The sequence below is a fragment of the Mirounga leonina genome, unplaced genomic scaffold (assembly GCF_011800145.1).
Source record: "Mirounga leonina isolate KUSES-001 unplaced genomic scaffold, KU_Mleo_1.0 Mir_101664, whole genome shotgun sequence".
Classification (NCBI taxonomy): Eukaryota; Metazoa; Chordata; class Mammalia; order Carnivora; family Phocidae; genus Mirounga; species Mirounga leonina.
Genome location: NW_023270175.1, coordinates 11,364,664 through 11,377,375, shown reverse-complemented (window position 1 = coordinate 11,377,375; position 12,712 = coordinate 11,364,664). Strand labels below are relative to the sequence as shown.

General features: G+C 47.0%; 2 protein-coding genes across 2 annotated transcripts; one reads left to right on the top strand and one right to left on the bottom strand.

Annotated features, from left to right (window-relative positions):
- Nucleotides 1–2,606: 2,606 nt before the first annotated feature.
- NDUFA1 (NADH:ubiquinone oxidoreductase subunit A1) lies at nucleotides 2,607–6,407 on the bottom strand. The gene is made up of 3 exons (XM_035007982.1): nucleotides 6,222–6,407; nucleotides 5,006–5,095; nucleotides 2,607–2,736 (listed from the first exon to the last, which is right to left on the bottom strand). The coding sequence occupies exons 1-3, from the start codon at nucleotides 6,321–6,323 to the stop codon at nucleotides 2,716–2,718; spliced, it is 213 nt and encodes a 70-aa protein (XP_034863873.1). The 5' UTR covers nucleotides 6,324–6,407; the 3' UTR covers nucleotides 2,607–2,715.
- Nucleotides 6,408–6,557: 150 nt separating this feature from the next.
- RNF113A (ring finger protein 113A) lies at nucleotides 6,558–7,721 on the top strand. Its single transcript, XM_035007967.1, has one exon. The coding sequence runs from the start codon at nucleotides 6,637–6,639 to the stop codon at nucleotides 7,669–7,671; it is 1,035 nt and encodes a 344-aa protein (XP_034863858.1). The 5' UTR covers nucleotides 6,558–6,636; the 3' UTR covers nucleotides 7,672–7,721.
- Nucleotides 7,722–12,712: the final 4,991 nt, after the last annotated feature.

Genomic DNA, 12,712 nt, shown 5'->3' with positions numbered 1-12,712 from the left:
CAAACGAGAACCATTCTTGCAAACAAGTGACATGAACTGTATCACATGTTACCTTTAGGGAAGACAGAACATGTGTTTGTGTTCAGACAAACACAAAGAGCCCCTTCGGGTGGTGTGACAATGGGGAGGTGCCGGGCAGGGGATTAGAGCAAGTCTTTTCACTCAATACCTTATATTGTTAGATGTTTGAGCTATGTGAACACAGTATTTAAAAAATTAAAGGTAGGGGCGCCTGGGTGGCTCAGTCGTTAAGCGTCTGCCTTCGGCTCAGGTCATGATCCCAGGGTTCTGGGATCGAGCCCCGCATCGGGCTCCCTGCTCCGCGGGGAGTCTGCTTCTCGCTCTCCCTCTGCCCCTCCACCTGCTTGTTCTGTCAAATAAATAAATAAAATCTTAAAAAAAATAAAATAAAAATAAAAAATTAAAGGTAGTGCCGCATGGGGCTCCCTGCTCGGCGGGAAGCCTGCTTCTCCCTCTCCCACTCCCCCTGCTTGTGTTTCCTCTCTTCACTGTCTCTCTCTGTCAAATAAATAAATAAAATCTTTTAAAAAAATAAAAAATTAAAGGTAGTGAATAAAACCAAGTGAATGGCATTGTTCCCCAAGCATCACTTCAATCTTTGTTTCCCCAAAGATATATTTATTGGAGGTGGGGGGCAGTGAGAGAGGGAGAGAGAATCTCCAGCAGACTCCCCACTGAGCTCGGAGCCCGATGCGGGGCTCATTCCCAAGTCCCTGAGATCAGGACCTGAGCCGCAATCAAGAGTTGGAGGCTCAGCCGACTGGGCCACCCAGGCGCCCCACATCATTTCAATCTTAAGAGCAAGCGACCTATGGATCAGGGGTGGGGGGGAGGGGGGGTCCGTGGCCAGACCACCTCTGTCAGAGCTGCTGTAAGAAAATGCTTCTGGCTGATCGCACTTGCAAAAAATCCAGAGAAATGCAGGCTACAAACCACCACTATAATCTTCTAACTGGTGTTTTCATCTGGTTCACTCGCTGCAGCGGAGTATAATAAGGCTGCTAAATTTTATAACAGGTGCCACAGGAAAGGGAGGTGAAGGGTTCAGACCCCAATTCTGAGCCTGACAACTGATCACTACCTGTCACGTTGTGGCCCTTCACTAGACAGGCCTGAATCCGTCTAAGGAGATACGCTTAGCGGATGACCCCTGCCTAGAGGCACAGTAGACAAGTGACAGACCTAAGACTCCACAGACTCGGCGGTAGACCAGTCATCCACAGCCCTGTCTGTACGCCTGTCCTCTCCCTTCCCCGAGCTAGTTCTCGTGACCGTCAACCAAGTGAGGCCTGTGCACAGCCAAGTGCAGACCTGAGTTGTGTGAAGTTTGTCATCGTATGACCATGGCTCTCCTTCAGCACTTTCATCACAGCATGGCACGGCAGAGGGTAATGCTCCAAGTGTGACCGCCGCCTCCCTCCTCTTGTAGGCCCTGCCCTGCGGCCTGAGTTCAATGGAAAGCACCCAGCGCCGGTGATTAAGGTCATCAGCACATCAAAGGTTAAGAGGGTCAAAGATGGGAGATGAAAAACAATTTAGTTTTCTCACCCACACGGCCTGTGGTCACCTGGGGGGTTGGTCTACACACACCGGGGATTACCATCTCTCAAGGTCACACCTTTTCAGATCTTTGTACTGTTGGGCCACCTTTAGGCGTGAACACGCAACTCTTTATTTCAAGCAGTCAGTATACTCATTTGAGTAAAATAATGATGGCTGGGCCTGCTCTCCACGAACAAAAATCAACACTTCAGGGCATCCTAGGTGTTAGATGCAGTACGCACTCAAGTTGAAGGTGCATAAAAGCATTCCACCTGGGGGCGCCTGGCTGCCTCAGTCGGAGGAGCATGGGACTCTTCACCTCAGGGTCGTGGGTTCGAGCCCCACGTTGGGTGTAGGGATTACTAAAAGGAATAAAAACTTAAAAAAATAAAAGCATTCTACCTGGAATTCTTTTAAAATTATTTTTATTATTTATTTGTCAGACAGATCGAGAGCACAACCAGGGGGAACAGCAGAGGGAGAGGGAGAAGCAGGCTTCCCGCTGAGCTGGGAGCCCGATGTGGGACTCGATCCCAGGACCCTGGGATCATGACCTGAGCCAGAGGCAGATGCTTCACCGACTGAGCCCCCCAGGCGCCCCGGAATGATGTCTTTTTAAATATATTCCTATCTATTCCAATAGTAACAACTACCATGGGTGACACGTCGGGCAGTGGGCACAAGGGCACGTGCTTGCTGTACATTCTATCTATAATTTTAAGCCTCAGTTGCCTCCTAGTTTTTTTTTAAAGGTGATAAAGCTACATTGGGTAGATTGCTTGAGTTTGTGTAGTACTGTTTTGTTTTGTTTTTTTAAGAATTTATTTATTTATTTATTTGAGAGAGAGAGAGAGAAACAGCATGAGAGGGGAGAGGGTCAGAGGGAGAAGCAGGCTCCCCTGCTGAGCCGGGAGCCCGATGCGGGGCTCGATCCCAGGACCCTGGGACCATGACCTGAGCCGAAGGCAGATGCTTCACCGACTGAGCCACCCAGGCGCCCTTGTGTAGTACTGTTAAAAAAAAAAGGCAAAGAAAGCCCTTGATTTTACTTTTTTGTTGTTTTTATTATGCACATTAATACATTGCATAACCTTCTAGAAGGGGTAGATGAGTATGACAGAGTTATTTTTCATCAATCAGGAAAATGCTTCCTTAATCGATATTCTCCAAACCCTGAAAAACAGAACAGAAAGGCAAGTGTGAGAATTCCGTTACGGCCACAAACGTACAAATGCGGCGAACTTCGGGGGTACCGTGCGGCGAGGGGCAGAGCACCGCGGCGACGGGAGCTGACGGAATGGCGCACAGAGAGGTTGTGCTCGCGCCCTACTGCCGTCTGTTAAGTGCGCGACCGCGAACGTCTACAGAACCACCTGCACACCTGAATTTCAAAATGCCTTAGTGCTAAAAAATGCAAACCATCATCTGAGCTCTCCGTGAGTCGTAAGCACTGATCGCAGATCGCCGGAACAAATAGCAAGCAGCAGCTTGAAATAGCTTGAGAATTCCCAAAACGTGACACAGACACAAAGTGAGCAAATGCCGGGGGGAAAATGGCGCCCACAGACTTGCTCCCTGCAGGGCTGCCCCAGAGCTTCCATGTGCAGAAAACCCACTACCTGTACACGCCATGAGGAATGTCGGTACTCCTAATTCCGGCGTCAGTGGCATGCTCTGTCACTCAAGAAAGTACCTGCACATCCCACCTTTCTCTCACTGCACCAATAAATTGAACTGAATTTTATAACCACTAATGTACGAAGAATAACCTATAACGATTTCTAGTTTTCATTTTCTGACAGAAGCAAACATCACTTTATATGAAAAGTGCCCCCCCCATCAGAACGAAAACCAGTTACCATGTGGATCCTTCAGAGAGTAAGGACAGTAAAGTAAAACCGTTAAAAAAAAAACAGCCAACATGAGGAAGATACTCTTAACCTCATTCTACTTTTTTTTACAGATGAACAAATGGAGACTCAGCTTAAAAGTCTCTTGCTTAAGTCAGTAAGGAAGTGCAGAGCCAGAATTCAAGGTCAGGGACCCCCAACTCCAGAACTCTTGCCCTGTAAGCCTGACACTGTTTATTCAGAAGACCCACTCTTTCTTACTTAGTTCATGACCAAAGACTTCAGAAACTAGGGAGTAAAAGATTAATCAGTGATGACATTTCTTCCACGTGTTAAAATAACATAGTCCAGGTATTTTGTTTACTTTTGCGGGCAGAACCACCTTGAGAAAAAATGAAAATTGCTTAGTCCTAGGAGCCACCCTGTAGAAATTCTAATTAGGAATCTTCATTTTATTTCATATGCCAGCTGACTCTGATGGTTATTCTTGGACCACACTTTGAGAAATACTGCTTCAGTTGAGTTGATTTCATCATCATGTTCATTAGATCCTCAAAAAGCACTATACTGACAGGCAGATCACCTAGGTTGAGTCCTTACAGTGTTATTTAACCACTCTGACCCTGTTTTCTCATCTATAAAATGAAATTAATATTAACCTAGGTTCACTGTGAAGAATAAACGAGCAAGGAGAAAATGTTAAAAAGTAACTACATTTTTTTAGAAGAATAATGGAGATGAACTCCTACAAGATCTAAAAACATCCTAACAGGTTTAATCATATGAAAATGCTACTGCTTGGCTATATCCGACCTACAAAGACAGCAATTCCACAGGATTCAATCAAATATGTAAAATTATAGTAATTCTTTACATACGGTATTGGGTGCAGGAACTGGCAAACTCATGGAGTATAAAAGAGTGTATTCGTGAAACAGGACCACGTGTATACAGAAATTTAGTTTACTAGAATGGTATTTCAAATAAAAAATGGACTGTTCTATAAATGGATAATTGTGACAACTGGCTGCTATCTCTTGGAAAAAAGTGAAATTAAATCCTGTGATTTCACATTATACCCCCAAATGACCTGGAGATGTGTCAAAGCACTAAATGTAAAAAAAAAAAAGAAAAGAAAAGAAAAGAAACTATATTTGGAGAAATTTTAAAAATATATTTATAATCTTGGGTAGGAAAGTTATTTGTAAGCAAGACATAAAACCCCAAATCCTGACTGACAAAATATGATAAACTAAACACCAAAAGTGAAAACTATCGATGAAAGACATCATAAAGTGAAGAAGACAGACTGGTGAAAAAGATCTGCCACATATAAAACAGACAAATGATTAATAACCATAATATATAAAGAGCCCCCATTAAAAAAAAAAACAAAAACAGAACAAGCAAAGCACATAGGCAGACAATCCACAGAATAAAAAATACAAACGATCATTAAATTTCTGAAAGGCTACTCAACCTCACCAGTAGACAAGACAATGCAAATTAATTAGCACTGTTAAGACATCTGACAAAACATTACCAGAACCCATCTCAACCCTGACAGATGTCTAGCAGCAAAGCCATCTTACCTTGGACACATAGTAACGATTAACTCCAGAGACCCGCCTATCTCTTTGCATCAGACTCCACTGATACGGATAATAGGCAACCCTTTTTTCCTACAATTAAAAAAAATCATTATTGCACAATGTTTAAGAAAATGAGTGACCCAATAGAGGGCTACCAGAACTCATAAGTGACATTCTAGAAAAATGGAATCATCGCCGAAACAAAAACCAAATTAAGACCAGATCCTAAATAAAATCGGACCATTAAACTTCAAAATTAAGATGGTCACCAAGAGTTCTTACACTTTCTATTTTAACCAGCATGTTTTGTTTTTGTTTTTTTTTTCTTTCCTCCTTCCCTCCCACCTCCCCCACGCCCCCCTTAAAGACAGGACTACTTGTTTCCTTTTGGGGTCTTCAAGAGAAGAAACAATAGCAGTAGATCACACGTGAAGAACAATCAAAACCAGAAGGCAAATACATTATACCCTGTACCCTAGAGACAACGTGAAGGGCTAGGAGAAGAGGAAAATTACAATCCTGATGTGAAAAGCAGGATCTTGCGGTAAATTCCTAAAGGCTTGGGGGGAAAAGTGGGGGATAAAAAATGTCAAAGTAGGGCGCCTGGGTGGCTCAGTTGGTTAAGCGACTGCCTTCGGCTCAGGTCATGATCCTGGAGTCCCGGGATCGAATCCCACATCGGGCTCCCTGCTCAGCGGGGGGTCTGCTTCTCCCTCTGACCCTCTTCCCTCTCGTGCTCTCTGTCTCTCATTCTCTCTCTCAAATAAATAAAATCTTAAAAGAAAAAATCTAAAAAAAAAAATGTCAAAGTAAAAACCTAGTTAAAGGTAAGGAGGTGAAAAACCGAGAAGGTACCAAGATGCGGACGCGAGAAATTACAATCAAAAGCTCAGCGATCCGAGGGAGTGGAGGCGAGACCAAAGCGACGCCCAGGAGTTTGGGCCCACCTTCTGATCTACCTTGTCAGCCCCCGAACCTACTCCGCCCTCCTGCCCACTCTTCACCCACCAACTAGCCGCTTCTTGCTAGAGCAGAATGTGGTTTCCGTCGGGTTTCGTTCCGCAAGCCTCTGCTTTTAGGCAACACGAAGAAAGGAGGGGGGCGACGCCGGTGTCCCCCGGGTGGGAGAGCGGCTCCGGACCCCAGCGGCCTCCCACCGCCCGCTCTGTAACGCCAGCCCGCCGGGTCAGCCGTCGCGCCGGAGAGGCCGCCTCACCTTGCCGCCGTTACTGAACCTGTGGATGTGCGCCGTCGCTATGCCGGGGATGACCAAGCACACGGCCATGACGCCGATCCCGGGCAGGATCTCGAACCACATCGCAGCGCCGTTGCCGGAGCCAAACCCCTGCCAGCCCGGCCCGGTAAAGGTGACCCGGCCTCGGCCCCCTTCCCAGTAGGCTCCGCGGCAGCCTGCCCGCGGGGCGGGGCCCCGCACGCCTCGGGAGGAAGCGACGGGGGCCGGCGGGGCTCAGGAGCGGCGCGCGCTCGCACCCTCGCACGCTCGCGCTCCCGCCGGCCGCTTCGGGCAGCCCATTTCGCCGCGACCGGCGAGCGCGCGCGCGACGTGCGGTGACGTAAGAGGCCCCGCGCGGCCGAGCGCGCCGCAGCCTTCCGGAGCTCGGGACTCCAAAATGGCAGAGCAACTGTCTCCGGGCAAGGCGGCAGAGCAGGTGTGCACCTTCCTCTTCAAGAAGCCCGCGGGGCGGAAAGGGGCTGCAGGCCGCAGAAAGCGCCCGGTCTGCGACCAGGAGCCCGGAGACAGCAACAGCAGCAGCGACGAAGGCAGCACTGTGGTTCGGCGGGAGAAGAAGCGGGCCATCCACAATCCGATGATACAGAAGACTCGTGGCAGTGGTAAACAGAAGGCGGCTTACGGCGACCTGAGCAGCGAGGAGGAGGAGGAGAACGAGCCCGAGAGTCTTGGCGTGGTGTACAAGTCCACCCGCTCCGCAAAACCCGTGGGACCAGAGGATATGGGGGCGACTGCCGTCTACGAGCTAGACACAGAGAAGGAGCGTGACGCACAAGCCATCTTTGAGCGCAGCCAGAAGATCCAGGAGGAGCTGCGGGGCAAGGAAGATGACAAGATCTACCGGGGAATCAATAATTATCAGAAATACATGAAGCCCAAGGATACGTCTATGGGCAATGCTTCCTCCGGGATGGTGAGGAAGGGCCCCATCCGAGCTCCCGAGCATCTACGTGCCACCGTGCGCTGGGATTACCAGCCCGACATTTGTAAGGACTACAAGGAGACTGGCTTTTGCGGCTTCGGAGACAGCTGCAAGTTCCTCCATGACCGTTCAGATTACAAGCATGGGTGGCAGATCGAACGTGAGCTTGATGAGGGTCGCTATGGTGTCTATGAGGACGAAAACTATGAAGTGGGAAGCGATGATGAGGAAATACCATTCAAGTGTTTCATCTGTCGCCAGACCTTCCAGAATCCAGTTGTCACCAAGTGCAGGCATTATTTCTGCGAGAGCTGTGCACTGCAGCATTTCCGCACCACCCCTCGCTGCTATGTCTGCGACCAGCAGACCAATGGCGTCTTCAATCCAGCGAAAGAATTGATTGCTAAATTGGAGAAGCATCGAGCTGCAGAAGAGGGTGGTGCTTCCGATTTCCCAGAAGACCCCGATGAGGGTCCAATCCCCATCACTTAGTTTTCCTATTATTCTCACACTTCAAAATAAATCCTTTTGTTGTTTGGAAATCTTAATTCGTCGTGTCCTTCCTTTCTAGGGAAAGTGAAAGGAAAAGGCGGGTGGTGAAATAGGGTCCTGGATGGATGGCTTGTAAAAGCCTCGAGGTAGGTACAGTCTGGATTTTTACCTGTTATATATGCTGCCTGGGTGTAACGTAACTTTTCAGAACCCCTTGGCATAAATTCCGAGGATGGGAGAAGTTTGAGAAAAGAGCTAGAATTTGCTTGAAGTAAAGCTGTAATGAAAGCAAGAACTGAACCTATTATATCACGTTTCTGTATCAATAGTTTACAAAGTTACCTCCATGCATGAGCTCTATTGGAAGCCTGTGTACTACTTCAAAATCTGCCCCAGCCAAGCTGTGTGTTTGGGGGGTGGGGTGTGAGTGGGAGAATTGGGTGGGGGAGCTGGTAGCTAGCCCCAGAGTGCATGTATGGGAAATGGTCCTTGCTCTCTTTAAAGCACCATAGGGGGGCGCCTGGGTGGCTCAGTCCGTTAAGCGTCTGCCTTTGGCTCAGGTCATGATCTCAGGGTCCTGGGATCCAGTCTTAGGGTTGGCTCCCTGCTCCTCAGGGAGTCTGCTTCTCCCTCTGCCCCTCCCCCCACTCATTCTCTCAATCTTGCTCGCTCTCAAATAAATCTTTAAAAAAAATAAAGCACCATAGGTAACCCCCTTTCCACGAATGATTGAAATGGCTTGTGCTGTGCTGTCCAGCATGACAGCCACCAGCTTCATGTGGCAGTTGAGTACCCGAAATACGGCTGGTAGCCACTATATTGGACAATGCAGTTCTAGACTGAACTTGTAAGCCGAGTTCAGAGGACGAAAACCTAACATTTTATAATCCGCTGTCTGAAACTGTGTTCTCACAGACTGTAAAAGAGCTGATCATGTTAATCTATGTACCTGTCTTCCCAACTAGTTTGGAAAGTCCTCAGTGACTAACCCAGTGCTTGGCATATAATAAACAATAAATAAACCCAGAGATGTTTGGAAAGGGATATTGGGGTCAAAGCCTTGAATCCAGGCTGAGGAGCTTTGACTATATTCTGTAGGTAATGAGATAACAGGTATGGGGAGGGGAACACAATCAGACTTTCTCTCCTTTTTTTTTAATGTTACTGTGGTTGCAGGCTATTGGATAGATTACAGGAAGATGGAAGACGAGAGGCAGAGAGGCCAGTTAGACCAAATGATGAATAAATTTTCACTGATCTACTTAGTATTTGTGCCGATCCCAGAAAACAGATGCAATAGTAAGTTATGGGTTAGAGTTTTTTAATTCACACTCATTAATCCATTCAAATATATTCTTTGAGCACCTACTCTGTGTCAGGCACTGTGCTTGGCTTAGGGGATATTAGCAAACAAGAAAGACCCAGCCCCTGTCTTGATGGAGCTAGACATCAAACAGTGACAGATGTGGGGTGCCTGGGGGGCTCAGTTGGTTAAGTGTCGGACTCTTGATTTTGGCCCAGGTCATGATCTCAGGGTCGTGAGATGGAGCCCCATGTCAGGCTCCACGCTCAGCGTGGAGGGGCCCCCTCTGCCCCTCCCCCTGTCTCTAAAATAAATAAATAATCTTTTAAAAAAAAGGGGGGGTGACAGATGTGATGAGTACAAGGGAAACAAAGGAAAAAGTGCACTGGGTTGTTGATCTCTCAGGGTTAACCCAATCCCAGCCTTGGAGGAATTCAGAATCATCAATTTATTTGATACAAAGTGATACATTTTATAAGAGAATGTATAAAGTACATGGGGATACATGAGAAGCCTACTGGGAAAGGGCTTAAAGAAAGCATCACCTGGGAAACAGCACTTACGGGATGGGACAAAGCAACAGCCAAATGGGGAACAGGACACCGTGGGGACACAGAGAGAAACAGGAGCGTACATTGCCGTGGAAGGCAAAGGAAGGAAGTGTTCTGAAAATTGTCACAAAAGAAGTACAGCTACGAGGTGAAAAAGAATCATATATATTTATTTATTTATTATTATTATTTTATTTTATTTTTTTGCTGTTCCTAAGAATTTATATTCAGAAAGTTAAGCTGATGGAAAGGGTCCAGGAGAAAAAGATGAAAGGGAAAGAATGCTGCTGGCGACTAAGCTCCAGAACTGACAAGGGATGGGATTAAAGGCACAGATCAAGAAGTTAGCTGTCAAGAGCTGAGAGAAAGAACAGGAGAAAGCTGACATTTGTCTACTCCTCCACATGTTTTTAAAATTTTTTTAAAGATTTTGGGGCGCCTGGGTGGCTCAGTCGTGAAGCGTCTGCCTTCGGCTCAGGTCATGATCCCAGGGTCCTGGGATCGAGCCCCACGTCTGGCTCCCTGCTCTGCGGGAAGCCTGCTTCTCCCTCTCCCACTCCCCCTGCTTGTGTTCCCTCTCTCGCTGTGTCTCTCTGTCAAATAAATAAATAAAATCTTTAAAAAAAATTTTTTTTTTAAAGATTTTATTTATTTGACAAAGAGCATAAGCAGGGGAGCAGCAGAGGGAGAGGGAAAAGCAGGCTTCCCGCCGAGCAGGGAGCCCGATGCGGGGCTCAATCCCAGGACCCTGGGATCATGACCTGAGCCGAAGGCAGACGCCTAACAACTGAGCCACCCAGGTGCCCCAGCTCCACGTGTTTTAATACCTGCCTCTGAATCTTAAGAGTATACAGGATTTTTTTAAAAAAAGTATACAAGATATATGCAAATGAGCATTATTCTTAGGATCCACAACATTTAACAGATTCTTTTTTTTTTTTTTAAGATTTTATTTATTTGACAGAGAGAGACACAGCGAGAGAGGGAACACAGCAGGGGGAGTGGGAGAGGGAGAAGCAGGCCTCCCGCTGAGCAGGGAGCCTGATGTGGGGCTCGATCCCAGGACCCTGGGATCATGACCTGAGCCGAAGGCAGACGCTTAACGACTGAGCCACCCAGGCGACCGATTCTTTTTTTTTTAAGATTTTATTTATTTATTTACTTATTTATTTTTTTAAAGATTTATTTATTTATTTGAGAGAGTGAGAATGAGAGAGAGAGAGAGTACATGAGAGGGGGGAGGGTTAGAGGGAGAAGCAGGCTCCTCGCCGAGCAGGGAGCCCGATGCGGGACTCGATCCAGGGACTCCAGGATCATGACCTGAGCCGAAGGCAGTCGCTCAACCAACTGAGCCACCCAGGCGCCCAAGATTTTATTTATTTATTTGAGAGAGAGAGAGAGCACGAGAGGGGGAAGGGTCAGAGGGAGAAGCAGACTCCCTGCTGAGTGGGGAGCCCGATGCGGGACTTGATTCTGGGACTCTGGGATCATGACCTGAGCCAAAGGCAGTCAGTTGGGCATCTCTTGATTTTGGCTCAGGTCATGATCTTGGGGTCCTGGGATCCATCCAGCCCTGTGTCAGGCTCTGTGCTCATCGGGCAGTCTGCTTGGATTCTCTCTCTCCCTCTCCCTCTGCCCCTCCCCCCACACTCTCCCTCTGCCCCCCAAAAGTAAAAAATCTTTTTTTTTTTTTAAAGGGACTGGGACACCTGGGTGGCTCAGTTGGTTAAGTGTCTGCCTTCAGCTCAGGTCATGATCTCGGGGTCCTGGGACTGAGTCCCACATCGGACTCCTTGCTCAGCAGGGAGTCTGCTTCTCCCTCTGCCTTCCACGCGTGCTCTCTCTCTCTCTGACAAATAAATAAAATCTTTAAAAAATATAAAAATAAAAAAGGGACCATAATCACAAAAGCACACATATCGATAGTGTACTCAAAATATTTTTCCTATTTACAAGTTTATGATTACATTTTTTAAAGTCAACTACTTTTTTTAAGATTTTGTTTATTTGAGAGAGAGAGAGAGAGATTGCACAAGCAGGGGGAAGTGCAGAGGGAGAGGGAGAAGCAGACTTCCAACTGAGCAGGAAACCTGATGTGGGACTCGATCCCAAGATCCTGGGAGCATGACCTGAGCAGAAGGCAGATGCTTAACCATCTGAGACACCCAGGCACCCCAAAGTCAACTATTTTTTCTCACTTTTAATTAAATGGTGCAATTTCGTTTCATAGATGGAAACTAAACTTTTGTTCTTAATTTTTTTTTTAAGTATGTGGGGAAAAAAGCAAGCATGCCAGCCCCGATAAGATTGCAGCAGACTCTGAAGAAGCCAACCTCGTCTGAGAGGTCAGTGAAGGCTCCCCTAGAAATGACCCTCAAACTGAGACCTACAAGGGGAGCAGGACAAAGAGTATCCCAGGCAGAGGTATAAGTACATACATACTAAGGACCTGAAGCGAGTGCCTGGCTTCAGCTAAGAATTCAAAGCAGTACAGCATGGCTGCAGGAAACAAACAAGGTGGCCAGGTAATCAGGGGCCAAAGAGCAGGCACCTTGCAAGTCATGTTAAGGACTTTGGGTTTTATCCGAAGGGCAAAGGGACGCCATCAAAGGGTTTTAAGAAAGAAAGTGAGATGATCCGATTTGAATTTTAAAAAGAGAATTCTGCAGTGTGGAGATCGGACTGAAGGAATCAGACATGAGACGCGGAGATCACTTAGGAGGCTGGAGCACTAGTTCAGTTGATATTATAGTAGACCGGACTAGATTGGAGGCGGTGGACATGCATTTAATAGTTTCTGAGCACCCACTATATGCCAGGAATTGATTTAAGCACTGGTAATACAGCCATAACAGTGCACAAGTCCGTGCTTCCACAGAACTTACATGAGAGACAGTAATAGATTTACACATACATATATATAATATCAGATTGAGGTAAGTACTATGAAGAACAACAGAGCAAGGTAAGGGAGTAAGAGTGCAGTGGTGTGGGGGAATGCTATTTTTCATAGGATGGTCAAGGAGGGCCTCTTCTGATAAAGTAACATTTGAGCAGAGACCTAAATGAAGCAGGTATCTGGTTCCAGACAGAACACAAAGGCCCTGAGGCAGGAAAGTGCCTGACATGTCCTAGGAACAGGGAGGAAGAAATATACCTGGAGCGGACTCAAGGAAAAGGAAAGAAC

What these genes read in the sequence shown, in the direction of transcription:
- NDUFA1 (XM_035007982.1), bottom strand. Translation starts at nt 6,323, where the DNA reads ATGTGGTTCGAGATCCTGCCCGGGATCGGCGTCATGGCCGTGTGCTTG. An exon ending in GGTTCAGTAACGGCGGCAAG is followed by an intron (nt 5,096 to 6,221) that starts GTGAGGCGGCCT and finishes TTTTAATTGTAG; the next exon opens with GAAAAAAGGGTTGCCTATTA. An exon ending in ATCGTTACTATGTGTCCAAG is followed by an intron (nt 2,737 to 5,005) that starts GTAAGATGGCTT and finishes TCTGTTTTTCAG; the next exon opens with GGTTTGGAGAATATCGATTA.
- RNF113A (XM_035007967.1), top strand. Translation starts at nt 6,637, where the DNA reads ATGGCAGAGCAACTGTCTCCGGGCAAGGCGGCAGAGCAGGTGTGCACC.